At 50.9% G+C, this 21,363-nt stretch overlaps 1 protein-coding gene and 1 long non-coding RNA gene across 2 annotated transcripts; one reads left to right on the top strand and one right to left on the bottom strand.

Moving 5' to 3' along the window:
- Positions 1-5,709: 5,709 nt before the first annotated feature.
- Positions 5,710-12,424, top strand: LOC309620193 (uncharacterized protein; the record flags this gene model as incomplete). The annotated part of the gene is made up of 6 exons (XM_082376244.1): positions 5,710-5,775; positions 9,665-9,672; positions 10,375-10,432; positions 10,691-11,439; positions 11,760-11,888; positions 12,080-12,424. 6 exons carry the CDS (start codon positions 5,710-5,712, stop codon positions 12,189-12,191), a joined length of 1,122 nt encoding a protein of 373 aa, XP_082232370.1. The 3' UTR covers positions 12,192-12,424.
- A 3,718-nt stretch (positions 12,425-16,142) lies between these two features.
- On the bottom strand, positions 16,143-21,066 carry LOC309620141. The gene is made up of 2 exons (XR_014239443.1): positions 18,258-21,066; positions 16,143-16,709 (listed from the first exon to the last, which is right to left on the bottom strand). It is a non-coding gene; the product is annotated as an uncharacterized lncRNA (long non-coding RNA).
- Between the last annotated feature and the right edge of the window lie 297 nt (positions 21,067-21,363).

The raw sequence follows: 21,363 nt of genomic DNA on the forward strand, positions 1-21,363 counted from the left end.
AACTGGCAGTCCGTAGCCCTGGATTCCTGCCTGAGGCTCTGTGACTCCTTGCAAGTCACAGAAGGAAGAAGGCAGCTCCTTACAGGCTCTGGCCGGGGAGCAGGCCGTGGGCTCAGGGAGCCCTCTCGTGGCTCCATCCAGGCTCACTAAGGACTCTTAACTCAGTCCAAGCCCTTGGCAATTGCCCCCCGTCTTGCTCTGGGAAGAAAATGATGTCACCAGACCGTGCTGCTTTGAACACCAAAATTACTTCTTTTCTGGTCTGAAAAACCAAGATTTTGGCACTTACCTTCGGAGCAGTTCGAGACCCTGAAACCCTGCAGCAAAGCTTACAGTTGCCCTGCCTAACCCTGGCTGCCGCAGACCTGCCCGCCTACGTGATCCGTCCCCGTATATGAGACACCGTGGCCGAACAGTGGGCCAGAACCTGCCGACTACCCAGTTGTTCAGATTTGTCTTCTGGCTGCAGGTGCTCAGAAGGATCAGGTAGGGGCATTAAGTAAAACTCCGTGCCCAATCGAGCCTGTCGTCTGGGTCCCCTGAACCCCAGTGCCCCAGGAAGGAAGGGGTGACAAGATGCCCTCATTGCATGGTGGGAACGTGTGCACGCTCCAGAGCTAGTCACCACTAAAGCAGAAGGGAAACATTAGCCGGGAAACCCGAGACTTGAAGTCACCGGTTTTCGGTTGGTTGGTTTGTTGTTGTTGTTTGGGTCATAACAATCACTCAGAAGCTTGAGTCCAGCACAGTGTGGCCAGGGATAGCTTTCCCCGGGGTGGCAAAGGTTCTTCTGCCAGCACTAGCCAGCTCATGGGACACACATGGCAAGGGGACCACGTGAACCAAGCATGGATTTCACACTGATTGTCGGGAGGTGTCTCTAATGGTAACTGCTGATTACGCTAGAGTGCCCCGTTTGGACACCACACAAAGAAACCCTGGCTCGACAGGCATACCTTTCAAGTGGAAAAGCACCTGCTCAAAATCCTATGAAAGGGAGAGGAGATGATGAGTCATCCCGTGTCTGCACGTGTCTCCCACGCGTCTCCGAAGTTACCCTAAGTGACTGAGGCAGCAGTAGACGGCGGAAGGAGCCGGACTCGCTGTCTCACTCCATGAGTCATCCTGGGCCAAGCGTTCCCTTCTCTGGTTCTTGGTATTGTTTTCCTCGAAGTGGGAGCAGTGATCGCCGCCAAGCCTAGCTTCCGAGGTCTTTGAGGGGAAGAGATGAGACGGTGCGTGTGAAAGCATGCCGGGAAAAGGCCAACAGCAAAGGGACACCCGGCCACAGGCGGCTGCTTAAGCACAACGATGTCCCTAGAGCCACCGGGGGTCATCTGATCTGCTCATGCCGGACCTCGGGACTCAATGCTCCTGTCACTGGCATTGTCTTCCTGCCACCATCCCTAGGCTTGGTGTCTTGCACTGTGTCCTCAGGGGTGGGGACAAGATGGTGTCCAGGCGCGTCTCTCCTCGGATCATTCATGATTCCAGCGGAAGCACAGGACAGAGGTCGAGACTTCAGGCGCTGGAGTCAAAAGATGTCATCCCGTTGGCTCCAATCTGCACGTCAAAGGCTCCACTGGAGAAGATTTCTGACGCCTCTTTTGCTTTGGTGGCTCCCACCCTGCCGGGATGGAGCTGTCTACGTCCCGGCGCACCGGCCTGAGGCTCGGCAGGGGCGAGCGCGGCCGCTGACGAGGGCCGGCCCCGCTCAGAGCCCCTGCCCGCAGCCCAGCGCCGTCACGCTTTGGACTGCCTCTCGTCCGTCCACTCCTGCTTTGTGCTCTGCAGAGCTTGCGTCTTCTGCTCGTCCACTTGCACGTAGTCTACTCTCTGCTCCTCTGAGAAGAGGAGTTTCTGAAGGGGGAGAACAGAAAGCTTTCGTTACATCCAATTTAAAAATTCGGCACAATGTCAGTCAGTCTCTGGTGGCTTACAGTGTCGAGTATTGGCTGGCCCTCCCTCCTGGGTCGTCACTTGCAGAAGTGTCACGCTGCGTGTGAATGTGCGTGAATCTCTCCTCACCTCTGCTCCCTTCAACTTGGCCCTAGCCAGCTGACTCGCCTTGACCAGTATAACGTGAGTGGGGTGACGGGTGCCCCTCCTAAAGAGAAGAGAGGCGTCCTGCGATCCTGCACTCTCCCTTTTTCCCCTGCCAGGACGCCGGCCGGCATGCCTCACGTGGGGACCGTGACGGACTGTCCCACAGGCGACAACTGAGAAGGCTTTGCGGTCGAAAGCCGCAGAGATTCGGGGCTTGTCTTCACTGCACAGCCGACCAGAACTGGCTAATGCACCGTCTGTGCTTCTCTGTCTATCCCGCTGACCAGCTTTGCTGGACTATCATTTTAGGTTTGTGGAATGAAACGAAAGGTAAAGGGCAAGTGGGAGCTCATTCAGCAAAAGGGAAGGGAAGCCTCCCAGACTCTTCTTTTCTCCACACACACAAAATGAAATTACACTGTATATTCTGTTCAGCAAGTGATTTTTCTCATCAAACAATAATACACTGGTAGCGCAGTCTAGACTACGACCATCCCTTGCTAAGAAATATTTAGCCGTTGTCCACTGCTTACCAGCCACTCATTCCATGGCTTCCCCTGTGCAGTGAGTGACAACAGTCAATGGCTAAGGTCCCTTACACGTATTGACTCACTGAATCCTCACGACAGGCTTCAACGTAGGCGTTATTTCTGCTGACCACTCCACAGACAAGAATACTACTCAGAGGAGTCAAAACTGCCCAACCTGGCACTTGAGGCCCTTGACGGAGCTGTTTCAAAGCCAGCTGACAGCTCCCGTCACCACTCCCCAGAGTCTAGCCAAACGGGGCTGTTACTTCTTCCCTCAGCAGGCCCTTCCTATGCCTGGACTACACTTTACCCCACCCTCATCTCTGCCAGAGCAATTTCTCAACAAACCTTGTGGTCCGAATTTTGAAGAGCACGAAGACTACGTCCATTTACACATAGACGTGCAAAGAACGTTCCCCCCGAGGGAAATACACCAGGGCTTCTGGGCGGCAGAATTAGGGCTGATTTTAAGACTCTTCACTGTACGTGTCTGTATGTCTCAGACTTTGCAAAGAGAACATCCATGGTGGAATCATCGAAACAAAATCCAAACCGAAATGGAATCTCCTGGGAATTCTCAGACACAGAGTACTTCCTACCTGCTGCACAGGGGCTGGTGACGCTGAGTTGAAGTCCAGGGCTAAATAATCCAGGCTGAATTTCCTCGTCCACGTCAGGGCTCCACTGCTCAGCAAGTTGGCTTCTCCGTGCTCCTCCTAGAAACCAACGTCACAGGATGCGCGTTACCGATTTCGGGCCGGGCCGCCCAGGGGAAGAGCAGCTGCCATCGGACAACAGCGGCCCGACGAGTCCTGTGCAGCTCGCGGCCTGCACCTCGGAAGGAGAGCTGGCTTTGAAATACAGTACAGCCCATTTGGCCTTCACATGAAGCTATGCCTTCATTCACCATTGAAGCAGCTGGCCAAAATCTCCCCCAAGAAGAAATCATTTCACGGATCTGACAGGCCCACGATACCTTAGAGACTTGAAATCCTGAAAAGGTCAATCACACTTACGAAAGCTTTCGTAAAGACATCCCAAGTGCATTTAAAGATACTTTATACAATACAAACAGGGATAACGTGTGCAGCACACAGCCATGGCATCTCCATCCGGCTTCAGACTACACCACCGCTACACGACACACACGGCACATGCCGAGGGCCCCCTTCTACTGCTGCCTTCTTGCCCCCCAAGGGAGTGAGTGCTATCCTGAACTTGGTGTTTACCACTTTTGTTTTTAAAGATGGTTTTATGAATGTGTGAGTGTCCTTAAGTGACATACTGTTTTGTTTTGCCTGTTTTGAACTTTTATCAATAGAACCGTATTGTATGCATTTTTGGTGACTTCAATTTGCGCTCCATTTACATACTTCACATTCACCCATGTCAGTGCCCTATTTCATTCATTTTCATTAGCATACATGATTCCATCGCATAATTTATTTAACTGTTCCACCAACAACAGACATTTGAGTTGTTTCCAGTTTGGAGGCTCTTACAAGCAATGCTGCTGTGAGCATTCATGCACCTGTGGAAGAACTTCTAGGGCGTGTCCCTGGGATGGGGGCCCCTTCAACTTGACTATCACCAGCCTGATATGAGGAAAATGGTACTTTACTGTGATTTGATTTTCCACGCCCTTGAGAACTGAATTAATTGGCCATCCTTTCATATGTTTACGGGTCATTTCTTTTTTTCTCTTCTGTGAATTATCTGTTTTAGGTTTGTTTTTGTTTTGCTAATTTTTACACTGAAGTGTTTGTATTTTTCTGATTTTTCTCAGTACTCCCTCACATACCTAAGAGACTAATAATTTGTTGGTTATGTGTGTTGCTAATAGCCCATCACAGTCTACAGTGGGTTTTTCTTGGTGTTTTTTAAGTTAAGAATTGTTCTCGCTTTTAATGTAACATATCAAGATTTTCCTGAGTAGCTTCTTGCTCTTGTATTTTGTTTAAAGCGTTCTTCCTATGCTGAGGTTGTAATTTGTTTTCCCACACCTTCTTCTAAGTTATAACGTTTTTTCCTTTACATTTAAGTAATAATCTAGCCTCAACTGATTTTGACATGTGGTGGTGACACAGGGATACAATTAATTGCCTTTTGTTCTGTTTGTACCCCACGTGGGCAGCCCTCCTTTCCCCAGGAGTGCAGCCTCTGTTCACACATCACGTTCCCATATGTGACTGGCTGGTCAGTCCTGCTGACTGTTTTTGCTGCACCTGAGACACTCACATGGCTTTTCTCCTTTAACGTGTTAATGAGCTTGACTGACTTGATAAGATTCCTTTAATTTATGGCCCTGACAGCTCACCTCTCAGGGGGTATTTGTAACAATAAGAGACTTGAAAAAAAATGTTTCTCCTTCTGGCACAGTTTTTGTTTCTTCCAACCCGTTTGTTTGGTTTCTGTCTTTATGCTAGAGCTTCCCTGAGATGTCTGATAAAATCATTGGCTGTCTGCTCATATTTAAGAGTGAAAGGCCAAAACGCTGATCCGAAGCTCCGACTACATGGGTGGTGCTTGTCAGCTGTGGGGTTCACTGCAAGGTGACCTTGCCGGACGATTTTCTTGGGGTGCCCCTAATATTATGACCCATGTCTTGCCTCTTGGGCTGCTCAAATAGGTCAGAGAACTGTCTTCGAATCTCTAGACCCAATTGTAAAGGTCTGGTTGTCAACATTCTGGAAGAGAGCCGCTGGAAAAGGGCTCGGGAAAGGCTCGCATATCTATTGTGCATATTTACTTACGTTGTTTTTAGCCTAGTATGCTCGGTCAGATGTGTCTAGCATCCCCCAGGGCAGAGACCCCTTGTTTTACTCTCTCCAGAGACTACACTTCATCTTTTGTGTGAAGCAGGAGAGGGGAAGTCACAGAGGCCAGCCTCCGGGGAGTGGGGGTCTTGCCTTCCCCCGCAGTGTATTTAGGATTCAACTCTCTTGGGTCTGATAAATCATTTACTACAAATCCACCTGCTTTCCAGTTTCCAATACGTTACTGTGTTGTCTTCTTCAGTTCTTCACAGCCGCGTGGGTTTATGCCTTTAACAAATCCTTCACTGTGATTTTAGAGGATGGTTTGGGACGCAGGGAAAACAGAAGTCCGTGGTCAATCTGCCGTCTTTACCGAGATGTCCATGAACAGGTTCTCAAATGTTAAACCCACTTTGCGTACCTGGAAAAATTCCGACTTGTTCGTGCGTATTTTTTAAATTAATTAATTAATTTATTTATCTTTGGCTGCGTTGGGTGTTCGTCGCTGCGTGCGGGCTTTGTCTAGTTGAGGCGAGCTGGGGCTACTCTTCGCTGCGCTGCACGGGCTTCTCATTGCGGTGGCTTCTCTTGTTGGGGAGCACGGGCTCTAGGAGCGTGGGCTTCAGTAGTTGTGGCACAGCGGCTCAGTAGTTGTGGCACGCGGGCTCAGTAGTTGTGGCGCACGGGCTTCGTTGCTCCGCGGCATGTGGGATCTTCCCCGACCAGGGCTCGAACCCGTGTCCCCTGCATTGGCAGGCGGATTCTTAACCACTGCGCCACCAGGGAAGCCCGTTCATGCACATTTTCAGTTTTATAAAGTGCTGAACTTATTTTACTAAAATCTTTAGGATTCCTTTTGTAAACAGCTTTACTGAGATAGAATTCCATACCATGCAATTCGCTCACTTAAAGTGTACAATTCGGTGGTGCTTAGGATATTCACATGTTTGTGCAATCATCACCTACCTCAATTTTAGAATATTTTCATCACCCCAAAACGAAATCCTGCACCCCTTAGCCGTCATCCCCTAGTCCCAGTCTCTCCCCAAGCTCTAGGCAACCACCACGAATCTAATTTCTGTCTCTATAGGTTTGCTATTCTAGACATGTCATACAAATGGAATCATACAATACGTGGTTGTGATACTGTGATTTACAAGAAATATATATTTGGTCGTTCAGATGACCAAATATTTATTTCTCATATATAGTTGGTCTTCAGTCCACAATTCCTGGGTCACAGCTCCCAAAACCCTTCGAATTTCCTACGTGTTGAGAATGACAGAGATGTCGCTTATGACAGGAACGAGGTGACTTTTAGGTGGCGCCTAACAACGTGCCTCCTACTCGCCAGGAGAACCAACCATGTGGTCGGAAGCTTGGAACTTTCAGCCCCACTCCCCGGCCCCACCCGATCTCCGGGGAGTGGGGAGGGGCTGGAGCTTGACTCCATCACCAACGGCCAATGATTTCACCAGTCACACTGTATCATGAAGCCTCCATAAAACCCAGGAGGACTGGGTCCAGAGGGCTCCCGGGTTGGTGAACACGTGGGGGTGCTGGGAGAGTGGCCCCTGGTGACGGCGTGGAAGCTCCGGGCCCTTTCCTCATGCCTCGCCCTGTGCCTCTCTTCCATCTGGATGTTCATCTGCATCCTTTATCATACCCTTTTAGAATAAACTGGTAAACGTAAGTAAGTGCTTCCCCGAATTCTGTGAGCTGCCCTAGCGAATGAGTCAAACCCAAGGAGGGGGACGTGGGGACCTCCCATCTGTAGCCAGCCAGTCAGAAGCACAGATAACAACCTGGGACGGTGACTAGCAGCTCAAGTTGGAAGGGGTGGGCGGTCCTGTAGGACTGAACCTGTAACCTGTGGAATCGGATGCTATCTCCCGGGAGAAAGGGTCAGAATGGAGTTGACTCCTCGGACACCCTGCCGGTGTCCGAGAATTGCTTGGTGTTATGTGGGAACCCACCCCAGCCGACACACACACATCCTGGAATTGGGTCCAGAAATCCAAAGGAGTGGTCTTTTGTGACTGGCTTCTTTCACTCAGCGTATTGTTTGCAAGGTTCATCCTTGTTGTTTCATGGATCTGATTTCATGGTATGGCTGCATAACACTCCATTGTGTAGCCATACCACATTTTATTCACCCGTTCAGCATTTGGTGAACACTTCGGTTGCTTTCGCTCGTTGGCCATTATGAAGAATGATGCTATGAACATTCACGTGCAAGATTTGGTTGGACTTATTCTTGCTTAGGAATTTTAACCTGCGTGAATGAGTGAGATTGATATATAATTTTCTACTTGTGTTAGTGCTCTTTGTTTTGGTATCAAGTTATTGTAGCCTTACGAAATAAGCTGTGTAGTATTTCCTCTTTTTGCCTTTCCCTGGAGGTGCTTGTGTAAGACTGCAATGATCGCTCCCTTTTGATAGAAGGTTTCTGTAAAGTTTTGGGGGCCTCGTGATCCTTTGTAGTAAAAACTTCCCTACGTATTCAGTTTCTCTAATAATTTGTGTTTTCTGTTTTTACTTGAGTCAGTTTTTAATAATATTTTTCTGAGAATTTGCCTGTTTTCACTAAAGTTTTCAAATTCACTCAATATGAAGTTGTTCATACTATCCTCACGTCATTAATCTCTGATGTATTTGCAATTATTACCTCCTTTGCATTCTTAATATTGTTTATTTGCATGCATTGCTTTCTCTTGATTGGTTGCATTCAATTTTAATCTCTTAAAAGAGCAAATTAGGTCGGTGGTGATTCTAATTTTGCTGTTTATTTTGTTAATTTCTGTTCTCACTTTTATTCATTTTCCTTTCATGGGGTTTATTTCTTCAATTTATTATTATGAAAACTTTCTAATAATCAGCCAAATTGAAGAAGATATGCTATGAACACCCATATACCTACCATCCACATTCTACCACTAACATCTGACTACAGTGAACTATTTGTGAGTCTTTGGACTGAGGATTGGTGTCTTTCATGAACTGTGAGAAACTGACATTATCCCTTCACATACTGCTTCTCTATTTTTTCCCTACTATCTCCTTCTGTAAGGCCGACTGGACAAATGTTTGACCTTCTCATGCTATCTTCCATTTCTCAACTTTGTTTATGTTTTTATCTCCTCGTCCTGACTTATCAGTAACTTCAAAACTATATTCTGGTTCACTACATTACTCTTTGGGTTTAGTCTGTTTAACTCACCCATTGAGTTTCTAATTACATCCCTATTTTTATGTCTAGAAGTTCTAAATGGTCTTTTCTAATCCACCTGGTCATTTTTAAATAGTATCTTGTGACTCAGTCCAACTTTCAACTCCTCATCTTCTTTTTTAAATATATAAAACATAGTTATTTTATATGTGAAATCTAATATTTCTAATAACGACTTACTTCTATATGTGATTTTACTTTTTGTAATTCCTATTGATCCTCAGGATTCGCAATTTCTCAATACTTTTGGCCCGAGAGATCCCCTTTCCTTTCTTGGCAGTTGAGTTTTAGATTTAAAAAAATACATTTAAAACTATATTCTCTACCATTTTAAGATGATTTTTATATGGTGGTCATGTGGTTTTCACGGTACCCTGCCTACTGAAGTGCTTCATCAAATTTTAAAAAATAGAACAGGGACTTCCCTGGTGGCGCAGTGGTTAAGAATCCACCTGCCAATGCAGGGGACACGGGTTCGAGCCCTGGTCCGGGAAGATCCCACGTGCCGCGGAGCAACTAAGCCCGTGCGCCACAACTGCTGAGCCTGCGTGTCACAACTACTGAAGCCCGCGAGCCACAACTACTGAAGCCCTTGCGCCTAGAGCCCGTGCTCCGCAACAAGAGAAACCACCGCAATGAGAAGCCCGTGCACTGCAACGAAGAGTAGCCCCCGCTCGCCGCAACTAGAGAAAGCCCGCGCACAGCAACGAAGACCCAACGCAGCCAAAAAGAAATTAATTAATTTTTAAAAAGGAATATGTTTTTAAAATATCCTGCTGGTCATCAAGAAGATAACAGCAATACCAATGTTTTTGGAAATGGGCGAAGGATATGAATAGGCTAGTTACAGGAAAGGAAATCCCCAAAGGTCGCAAGAATATAGTAGGAGTGCAGAACGGGTACAGCCATAGCAGAGAGCAGCGTGGCGCGACTGAATCCAATGACGGCTGCCCATCCCTAAAGCCCAGCAATTCTGCTCCTGGGAACTTGCCACTGGTCCCCTTAATGGGTATGTATGAGGATGTCCATCAGGTATTTTTCGCGGAGGCGGGAGTCAGAGCCCCCTAGACGTCCCACTGACCCTCCTTCTGCCCTTATTTCAGACCCTCAGGTGGGTCTGGTTAATTCATGAGCTTCCTCTTGTGATATGGACGACAGCAGAAGCCAACATGCTAGACCCTTGCTCAGTACGTTCTCTGGGCTTTTCCCGCACACGTCCAACCAGTGTCCACGCCTACTCACTACCTACCCATGTGAGTCCGGTTCTGCACTGATGGTTTTTTTTTCTTTTTCCAGTGATGATGATTAAAACCTATTTGCTAAACCTAAAACTAAAAAACTATAAGAATGTCTGCTCATGGCTGCCCCTCTGCAACTCCCACAGGGGAACCTGGGACAGAGAGCTCATTGAGTCTTCCGTAAGTGACTGTGAGGCTTTAATTCCCACTTGGCTTTCGTACAGGACCGCGGCTCGGCCTCCCTAGTCAGTCGGCTGTGGTGGGAGTGGGTACAGCGTGGAGATCAGCAGATGCAGGGCCCCTGCTGCGTCTGGAGAGCCAGTGTTAAAGCTTCACCAGTGCAGCACTGGCAGCCCGGGCGAGGGCGCCTGCTGAGTGAGCGCCCACCTCGGGGCAGCCTCTGGGGCCGAGGGCAGGGCTGCGGAAGGACGGTGACCAGCCCAGCAGGTGGAGGAGTGGCCTGCAAACAGCCGAGAGGAAGCCAGACCGGCCCGTGTCACCTCCTGGCCCTGGGACGCGAGGGGCCGGGCCGGCCCAGGGGGGACCTGTGAGGCCTTGGCTGGCGCATCTCTCAGGACAGCTGACGTGGATCAGCTCTCCGGCAGGAAAGATGCTGTTTCTGGGTTCGGTCAGGTAAGTCAGTGGCTCCCCGCTAAGAGTACGCACGGGAACCTAGCCCGGGTTAGCTGAGCAGCGCTGGCCTATGGCCTGAGCGTCCAGTCCCTCCCCCTCCCCCAGCTCACCCATGGAAGCCCTAACCCCCCCCACGGGATGGACTCTGGAGGCGGGCCTTTGGGAGGTAATAGGGCCTGGACGAGGTCATGCGGGTGGCACCTCCATGATGGGGTCAGTGAAGACGCCCACCAGCCCTGACCTCCCCGCTCGGCGGAGACCCCGCTGCTTGGAGGTCCTACGCTTCCCTTGCTGTTTGCGGTTTACTCTGGGCTTTACCGGGGGGCAGGGTCGGAGGGCTATGGGGGTGCGTGGGTGGCCCTTATTGCCTGGAGCAGATGGTTTGGGAGACGGGGCAAGGCCTCGGGAACGGAAAGGCGGCGTTCCCGGCTCGGTGGTGACTCCGTGGGCACTCGGCGCCCGCCCCACGCCGCCCGGCCCCGGACAGGAGGGGCCGGTCTGCGCAGGCGCATCCGGGGCACCCGAAAGGAGCGGGGCTTCACGCCGGAGCTGAGTCTGTGCAGCCCGACGGGGCCTCCGGGGCGGCCTGCGGGGGGCAGGGTGGCAGCCAATCCGGAGCCGGGAGGCGTCGTCAGGGGTGTCTGCGCAGGCGCCCTGGGCGTCCCGGGGCCGAAGGGGCGGGGCCGCGTGAGGCGCGCAGGCTCTCCTCGGCTCTCAGAGGGACGCGCGGCGGCCATGCAGGCCCCGGGGGACGGCAGCGCGGCAGGCGCAGGGGGCCGAGGTGGCCAGCAAAGCTCCGGGACTCCTGGTTGCCAGAGAAGATCAGGTAGCCCTGAAGGCGAGGGTGGTCCCCGGCGCCCGGAAGCCCGGCGTGGGCCTGGCCGAGGAGGAGCAGCGATGAGAGGCCCTGCTGCAGGCCGTCAGGGTGGGCGGGCGTCACGTGCCCTAAGACGTGGTGGAGGTGCAGCGCTCGTGGCTGACAGGCCTGGAAGAAGACAGCTGGTGCTGTATCCTTTCCGTGGAGCCTCCCTGGGCTGGGGCAGCGCTGCGGTGGCCGGGTACGTGGCGGCCGCCTGCGGAGGGGGCGGAGGGGACGGAGGGGAGCGCAGGGCGCAGTCAGGGGCAGCAGGGGCGGGCAGCCTGGCAGGAAAGGGGATTGTCAATGCCTGAGGAGCCTGGAGCCTGGAGGGTGGGGAAGGACCGAAGGGTTAGGGAGGCGGCTCCGGGCGGTCTCATCCTGGGGTAAAAACGGGCCTCTGAGGTGTGGGCAAGCCCGAGATACCAGCAGATTCAGTAGCGGATGGTGCCTTAACCACGTCTCCCCCAGCAACCTCACAGTGCCTTTCCGATCCCTCCTGGAGGCACACACGGCCCACAGAGCTCTGATCGCAGGTGCCCAGCGTGACCCAGGCGTGATTCGGGAGGAATATACAGTGGATGGCAGTGCCCTAACTATGTGAGTTCTAGAAGAGTCTGCCGTGGGCGGGGGTCGGTGGCAGGTGCTGGGATCTGATCTCTGTCTTAAGAGTGCTGTGATGGGGCCGCCCATATACGGGCTTGGTATAAGGAGGGGGCTGGGGGCTGGTGCCCTGGACCTACGTGAGCGATCTCCCCTTTAACCTGATTTCCCTTTTCCCTCACTTGTAGTAGATGGACTGCTGAAGACCTTGATCTCTTCCGAATTTCCATCGACTCCATCTTCGATCAGCTTTCCCGGGTGATTGGGAATATTCAGCACCTTTGGCTCCCGCCTCCCTAAAGGCTACGCGAAGGAAAGGGGGCTGAGGGCTAACCTTGTGTCCCCTACTAGGCAAGGCTTAGGGAATTCAAACTTGAGTAATCACCACTTTGTTATTTGGGTTTAATGTTTTGCCAGTACTGGCCCTTGGTATCTCTTGGTTCACTTGTTTGGTTTCCCTGCGGCTCGAGGAGTGGGATGCTTCAATGTGTATTACTGCAGAAAATAAAACTAGGCTACTGTTTTGTGTCACAGTTTCTTTTCAGCTGATGCATTTCTGGATTTTTTATCTTTGTCCTCGTGTTGGAGGGAAGGTTCTGGAATTCAGATATTCCAGTAGTACAAGGTAATTGAAGACAGTTTAGGAAAATGAAAATCAAGCCCGATGTTCAGCACTAACTACTGTCAACATTTTAGAACTATTTTTTGAGTTGTACTTGCACGCTAAATGTATAACGGTATGCGATGTAGAAGTCATCAAGTTTAGCATTCAATTTTTTCCTGACTTTTTTTCATTTAACATACTAGCTTCTCCACATTCTAAAAACTCTTCAAAAATATGTTATTGAGTGAAGGTATATAAGATGCATCATAATGTAATCATTGAACATTTACGTTGTTTTCAGTTTTTTCATCGCTACGGTTAACGATTCAATGGAATTCATGTATGTAATTCTTTCCATGAATGGTTATTTCCTTAAAGTATATTCCAAAAGTTAGAAATATTGATCTAAATGTTTACTTTTCTATTTCTTTTTTGAGACTCTTGATCACAGGGAATTCCCTGTCAGTCCAGTGGTTAGGACACCGTGCTTCCACTGCAGGGGGCACGGGTTCGATCCCTGGTTGGGGAACTAAGATCCTGTAAGCCACGCGGCATGGAAAAGAGAGAGAGAGAGAGAGAGAGAGAGAGAGAGAGAGAGAGAGGAAACAGACTGTCTTTAAAAAAAAAAAACAAAGACTCTATCACAATTTCTCTTCAGAAAATACACCTACTACCAGATTTCTGGTTTCCTAACATCCTTGTCACAATTGGCTTGGTTTCCTACTAAAATTGAAAACTTGGTTTGCACAAGAATAGAAAAGCCCTAGGCACAGTAAAATAGCAGTGTTGTGGCTGACTGGACTTGTTTCAGATCAGTGCAGAAAAGTGCTGGTACAAGAACAATTAGTTGAGCGTTTGGGCAGGCGGAGTTAGCTCCCTCTGATATCCTTTACCCTGTGATCGTGCTAAACTCACTGACTGGTTCTCCTCACTCTTGTACATTGCATTCGGTTTTCTACATAGACAATCACGTTGTCTGCAGAGAAAATTTTGCTTCTTCCTTTCCGATTGGGATGTCTTTTATCAATTGATCTGTCTCCTCATAACGGGCTGGAGTTTTCTGAATCTTAGCATACCCTTTTCCTTGGGTGCTGGGTATTTTTTTTCCTAAGTATCTTCCAGAACTTCAAAAAAATCTAATATTGTTAACTTACTTGGAAACAGTTTGATCCTTTTGAGTCTTGCCTTGAGACTTTATGGGTGGGAGCAGAGCAGCTTTTAGTTTTCCACACTACTGAGACAAGATCCCTCTGAGTACTGTATATGATGTCACCCGAATTCGGAGTTTGGACTAGCGGACCCTCCGCCCTTGGGCACGGTTCTCCCCCTGTGCCGCTGTGTCCTCTCCGGTCCTCCACCCGCCAGCTCCGGCTGCCTGCGCTCTGCGATCCACCCCCGAGACCTGGGGAGGCGGCTGGACTCGGTCCGGACAGTCCGTGTAGACAGCAAGCTGGGGCAGCTGCACGGCTCACCTCTTCGGGGTCTCAGCTCCCAGAGGTCACTGAGGGTCCTCCCTCGCCTGAGGCCCAGTTTCTTCACAGCCTGTGTTTCATATCTTTTGGCTGCATTTAGGGGATTCTTGCCAGCCAGTGGCGGGGAGATCCGGTCCCTGTTCCTGCACGTGCGTGAGCGGAGTCTGCCGGGACAGAACCCAGAGAGCTCTGGCCGCGTGGGCTGGAGGGAGGGGGACGCTGGTGCTGGGGATGGTGGCGGTGGGCATGGCGATGACGGTGATGAAGGAGCATCTCCCCCGCCGGCACGCAGCAGCTCTGGTGGCTACAGTTATCCTGCCTTTCAAAATATAAGTCAGATCACGTCTCCCCTGCCTAAGTCCCGTCACGGGCTCCATTCTCACCCAGAACATAAGCCAGAGGCCCTTGTAACGGCCAGCAAGCCCCCACACTCTAATCTGTGAATCCCCCATCGCCCCTCTCACCTCCTCTGCTCTCTCTTGCTCACTCCACGCCAGCCACGCTGGCCTCTTGCCTGTGCCCTCAACATTCCGGGTTTTCTACTGACTTAGGGCTTCTGCACAGTCTGTTCTCCCTGCCTTGAATGTGCTCTCCAATACTGCGCCTGGCTGACTCTCTCATCTCCTGCGAGTCGGCCCGGGTCTCATCTTCTCACCCTACTTCTTCCTGCGGCCACCAACAGCGCAGCGTGCAGCCAATCCTCTTCATGCTGTTCTTTTCCACACCACTCATCACCTTCTCTAATACAGTAGAATTTACAAGTTGACTTTTTATTTCCTGCCTCTTCCCCATAGAGATAACCACTATTCTGACTCCTACCACCGTAGAGTATGAAAGTGAATTAAAAGTCTCATGTTGAAGACCTAAACAATGGAAATGATTTAACATTTCAAGACAGATATGAAACAGTTAGGATGCAATTGTTCATACAAAGGTAAGCAAAAGATAAAACTCATGGAAATGGAGGTTTCGACCATGAAACCAAGACCAAAACAACAGTGCTGGACAGAAGCCAAATGGCTCTGATAAGGCAGAGGGGACGCGTGCCATGGATCGTTCTGCCTTCCCCATGGAGCTCCCCCAGGAACCGATGTCTGTACGCGGCGGCAGAGTGGGGTCAGGTTCGTTCCCATCCCCGTGGAGCTCCAGTGACCTGGCAGCCTTGACTGTCCCCGCGGCTCTCCAGCCCCCCTCTGCCGTCGGTGAAGTGCCCGTGGCGGGGAGTGTGCGTCTCGGCTCTGCTGTCTCCCGTCGGGCCCCCTGCTCCAGCCTCCACCACTGCCACTCGCTCTCAGTTGCAGAAAATAAAAACTAAATTTATAACAACAAATGACAATTAAAATAAGGAAATGATAACGATAAATGCAATTTAAGATCAAGGAAAATAAAGAAGTAGAAAGCTGGCAACTTAGGGAGCTGTCTGCTGAAGTAAAGAGGCCAGAGCACGAGGGGCCTGGGGCTCAGAGACCTTTAGGTCAGGTTTCCCGGCCCCTGCTTCTGAGGTTAGCCCTGTGGGCCGACCTGCTCTCCTTTAGGTCAAGGGCTCGGTCTGGAGTGTGTGTCAGGAAAAAGCGTTCATGGTAATCAGCCTCGTACTTGACCAGGGGGAGGAATTTCACGTGGCTTCTCCTCCTTCCTCTCAGCACCAGGACTCCCGTTGGCTGTAGGGTCTCTGCTTTTGGCCTGTTTTCCCCAGACCTGAGCCCCTGCTATTCTGGTGGTCTCTGCCTCACATCGTGGCCTAGAGATGCTGCTGACCTGGCAGCCAGGGCAACTGGGAGTCTCAGCCATAGGGAAAAGGGAGGCGGTGGCACAAGAGACCCCCTCTGGGGAGAAGCAAGCTGGGCGCTGTTGCTTTTTAATGTCACTAATGACAAAGGTGGTGTTATACGTGGTATCTGGCAGAGCCGGTAACTTTACTGCCAATGATCGGAGCTAGTTGCTGACCCAGGTGTCAAGATGTGGTTTGGCTGAGCAGGAGCGGCGCTGCTTACAGCCACCCGCTCACCTGTTTGCAGCGAAGCAACATGGATGCAGGTCATGCCATGGGAGTCAGGTGAAGTCTGTTGTACTTGAAAATGGCAGTGAAGTCTACTTCCGCTTATTCAGGTTTCAGAATGCGTCCCGTAGTTTTTCAGATGTCGTCACTTAAATAAGAGGGCACTTAGGTCACGATTCCTCTCCTTGTAAGACTTTTATTAATGCCAGACATGAAATAGTAAAGGCATAGTGAATTGTGAAACATCTGCACGGTTGTGGATACAAAGGTGGTTTGAACGGGGCCCGAGGAGGAGGCCTTGAGAGGGGGGAGGCCAGGCCTAAGGGGAGCCATCAGTCTCGACCCGGACCCAACGGCCACGACTCAGCTGCTGTTTGCTGCGTGGTGAAGTGGCCTGGACACTGAGTCCCCAGGGTCACACCATGCGCTTGTAGCCAGGCTGTGTGCTGGGCCTCAGGGCTCCTCCCTCCCCGAGGAAAGCTTAACTCCCAACGTTCCTGGGCCTGTGGACTTAGGCTTGAGACCCTTCGGTCCCCCTTTCTGCATGACAAAACCCCTGATCTGGAAGTATTTCCTAATGAAAGGAGACGGAAGGAAACGGAGCAAAAAGGAGCTACAGAAAATAATGCGAGATTAATTGCTGCACTGTCCTGTTGATTCCCAGATCTTCTAGAAAGGTGTACTCTGCGCAGTGTACAGACATGCCATGTGTACTTGACTTGGAGTGGTATCTGGGATCATTTCTGGTAAAAAAAAAAAACACACAAAAATCCCTCAGACCCCATCAGAATCATAGCCCTCCATTACACGTGGATTACCTCTGCCGGAAAACAAGATTTGGCCGGCATCGTTGTGATTTACGGTGCCTTTCCCAGGAGCATATGCTGCCGTCAGCTCAAAACTATCTGTATTTTGTGTCCCTGAATCATCATGCCTTTGTGTAGCTATCCATTGGCAGTGTTATCAAAGCAAGGCATAATCCCATACACCCTGGGAATCCCATACACCCAAGACATAATCCTATACGCCCTGGCGAAGTCATATTTTTTTAAATCCCTAATCACTTCCAAACAAGTCACACTGCTCGAGTGTCTATTGTTTCGTGCAGTAAGCATGTCCCTGGAAACGTTTTGTAGAAACAGATTTTTGTTTTTTGGTCAACTGGATGACATTTCACTGCCGACAAAATTTCAGCTGCCTTTACTATTCCAATCTATCCTCAATCTGCTGAGGTACTTGACACTTGGACGAACAGTTTTTCTGCACTGGCCTTTGTCAGGCAATCAGTGACCTAAACACAGGTGGCCCACACATAGGGAAGCCACCATCTATGGGAACTGGCAGTCCGTAGCCCTGGATTCCTGCCTGAGGCTCTGTGACTCCTTGCAAGTCACAGAAGGAAGAAGGCAGCTCCTTACAGGCTCTGGCCGGGGAGCAGGCCGTGGGCTCAGGGAGCCCTCTCGTGGCTCCATCCAGGCTCACTAAGGACTCTTAACTCAGTCCAAGCCCTTGGCAATTGCCCCCCGTCTTGCTCTGGGAAGAAAATGATGTCACCAGACCGTGCTGCTTTGAACACCAAAATTACTTCTTTTCTGGTCTGAAAAACCAAGATTTTGGCACTTACCTTCGGAGCAGTTCGAGACCCTGAAACCCTGCAGCAAAGCTTACAGTTGCCCTGCCTAACCCTGGCTGCCGCAGACCTGCCCGCCTACGTGATCCGTCCCCGTATATGAGACACCGTGGCCGAACAGTGGGCCAGAACCTGCCGACTACCCAGTTGTTCAGATTTGTCTTCTGGCTGCAGGTGCTCAGAAGGATCAGGTAGGGGCATTAAGTAAAACTCCGTGCCCAATCGAGCCTGTCGTCTGGGTCCCCTGAACCCCAGTGCCCCAGGAAGGAAGGGGTGACAAGATGCCCTCATTGCATGGTGGGAACGTGTGCACGCTCCAGAGCTAGTCACCACTAAAGCAGAAGGGAAACATTAGCCGGGAAACCCGAGACTTGAAGTCACCGGTTTTCGGTTGGTTGGTTTGTTGTTGTTGTTTGGGTCATAACAATCACTCAGAAGCTTGAGTCCAGCACAGTGTGGCCAGGGATAGCTTTCCCCGGGGTGGCAAAGGTTCTTCTGCCAGCACTAGCCAGCTCATGGGACACACATGGCAAGGGGACCACGTGAACCAAGCATGGATTTCACACTGATTGTCGGGAGGTGTCTCTAATGGTAACTGCTGATTACGCTAGAGTGCCCCGTTTGGACACCACACAAAGAAACCCTGGCTCGACAGGCATACCTTTCAAGTGGAAAAGCACCTGCTCAAAATCCTATGAAAGGGAGAGGAGATGATGAGTCATCCCGTGTCTGCACGTGTCTCCCACGCGTCTCCGAAGTTACCCTAAGTGACTGAGGCAGCAGTAGACGGCGGAAGGAGCCGGACTCGCTGTCTCACTCCATGAGTCATCCTGGGCCAAGCGTTCCCTTCTCTGGTTCTTGGTATTGTTTTCCTCGAAGTGGGAGCAGTGATCGCCGCCAAGCCTAGCTTCCGAGGTCTTTGAGGGGAAGAGATGAGACGGTGCGTGTGAAAGCATGCCGGGAAAAGGCCAACAGCAAAGGGACACCCGGCCACAGGCGGCTGCTTAAGCACAACGATGTCCCTAGAGCCACCGGGGGTCATCTGATCTGCTCATGCCGGACCTCGGGACTCAATGCTCCTGTCACTGGCATTGTCTTCCTGCCACCATCCCTAGGCTTGGTGTCTTGCACTGTGTCCTCAGGGGTGGGGACAAGATGGTGTCCAGGCGCGTCTCTCCTCGGATCATTCATGATTCCAGCGGAAGCACAGGACAGAGGTCGAGACTTCAGGCGCTGGAGTCAAAAGATGTCATCCCGTTGGCTCCAATCTGCACGTCAAAGGCTCCACTGGAGAAGATTTCTGACGCCTCTTTTGCTTTGGTGGCTCCCACCCTGCCGGGATGGAGCTGTCTACGTCCCGGCGCACCGGCCTGAGGCTCGGCAGGGGCGAGCGCGGCCGCTGACGAGGGCCGGCCCCGCTCAGAGCCCCTGCCCGCAGCCCAGCGCCGTCACGCTTTGGACTGCCTCTCGTCCGTCCACTCCTGCTTTGTGCTCTGCAGAGCTTGCGTCTTCTGCTCGTCCACTTGCACGTAGTCTACTCTCTGCTCCTCTGAGAAGAGGAGTTTCTGAAGGGGGAGAACAGAAAGCTTTCGTTACATCCAATTTAAAAATTCGGCACAATGTCAGTCAGTCTCTGGTGGCTTACAGTGTCGAGTATTGGCTGGCCCTCCCTCCTGGGTCGTCACTTGCAGAAGTGTCACGCTGCGTGTGAATGTGCGTGAATCTCTCCTCACCTCTGCTCCCTTCAACTTGGCCCTAGCCAGCTGACTCGCCTTGACCAGTATAACGTGAGTGGGGTGACGGGTGCCCCTCCTAAAGAGAAGAGAGGCGTCCTGCGATCCTGCACTCTCCCTTTTTCCCCTGCCAGGACGCCGGCCGGCATGCCTCACGTGGGGACCGTGACGGACTGTCCCACAGGCGACAACTGAGAAGCCTTTGCGGTCGAAAGCCGCAGAGATTCGGGGCTTGTCTTCACTGCACAGCCGACCAGAACTGGCTAATGCACCGTCTGTGCTTCTCTGTCTATCCCGCTGACCAGCTTTGCTGGACTATCATTTTAGGTTTGTGGAATGAAACGAAAGGTAAAGGGCAAGTGGGAGCTCATTCAGCAAAAGGGAAGGGAAGCCTCCCAGACTCTTCTTTTCTCCACACACACAAAATGAAATTACACTGTATATTCTGTTCAGCAAGTGATTTTTCTCATCAAACAATAATACACTGGTAGCGCAGTCTAGACTACGACCATCCCTTGCTAAGAAATATTTAGCCGTTGTCCACTGCTTACCAGCCACTCATTCCATGGCTTCCCCTGTGCAGTGAGTGACAACAGTCAATGGCTAAGGTCCCTTACACGTATTGACTCACTGAATCCTCACGACAGGCTTCAACGTAGGCGTTATTTCTGCTGACCACTCCACAGACAAGAATACTACTCAGAGGAGTCAAAACTGCCCAACCTGGCACTTGAGGCCCTTGACGGAGCTGTTTCAAAGCCAGCTGACAGCTCCCGTCACCACTCCCCAGAGTCTAGCCAAACGGGGCTGTTACTTCTTCCCTCAGCAGGCCCTTCCTATGCCTGGACTACACTTTACCCCACCCTCATCTCTGCCAGAGCAATTTCTCAACAAACCTTGTGGTCCGAATTTTGAAGAGCACGAAGACTACGTCCATTTACACATAGACGTGCAAAGAACGTTCCCCCCGAGGGAAATACACCAGGGCTTCTGGGCGGCAGAATTAGGGCTGATTTTAAGACTCTTCACTGTACGTGTCTGTATGTCTCAGACTTTGCAAAGAGAACATCCATGGTGGAATCATCGAAACAAAATCCAAACCGAAATGGAATCTCCTGGGAATTCTCAGACACAGAGTACTTCCTACCTGCTGCACAGGGGCTGGTGACGCTGAGTTGAAGTCCAGGGCTAAATAATCCAGGCTGAATTTCCTCGTCCACGTCAGGGCTCCACTGCTCAGCAAGTTGGCTTCTCCGTGCTCCTCCTAGAAACCAACGTCACAGGATGCGCGTTACCGATTTCGGGCCGGGCCGCCCAGGGGAAGAGCAGCTGCCATCGGACAACAGCGGCCCGACGAGTCCTGTGCAGCTCGCGGCCTGCACCTCGGAAGGAGAGCTGGCTTTGAAATACAGTACAGCCCATTTGGCCTTCACATGAAGCTATGCCTTCATTCACCATTGAAGCAGCTGGCCAAAATCTCCCCCAAGAAGAAATCATTTCACGGATCTGACAGGCCCACGATACCTTAGAGACTTGAAATCCTGAAAAGGTCAATCACACTTACGAAAGCTTTCGTAAAGACATCCCAAGTGCATTTAAAGATACTTTATACAATACAAACAGGGATAACGTGTGCAGCACACAGCCATGGCATCTCCATCCGGCTTCAGACTACACCACCGCTACACGACACACACGGCACATGCCGAGGGCCCCCTTCTACTGCTGCCTTCTTGCCCCCCAAGGGAGTGAGTGCTATCCTGAACTTGGTGTTTACCACTTTTGTTTTTAAAGATGGTTTTATGAATGTGTGAGTGTCCTTAAGTGACATACTGTTTTGTTTTGCCTGTTTTGAACTTTTATCAATAGAACCGTATTGTATGCATTTTTGGTGACTTCAATTTGCGCTCCATTTACATACTTCACATTCACCCATGTCAGTGCCCTATTTCATTCATTTTCATTAGCATACATGATTCCATCGCATAATTTATTTAACTGTTCCACCAACAACAGACATTTGAGTTGTTTCCA

Source organism: Balaenoptera borealis (assembly GCF_965194805.1).
Source record: "Balaenoptera borealis genome assembly, chromosome: X".
NCBI lineage: Eukaryota > Metazoa > Chordata > Mammalia > Artiodactyla > Balaenopteridae > Balaenoptera > Balaenoptera borealis.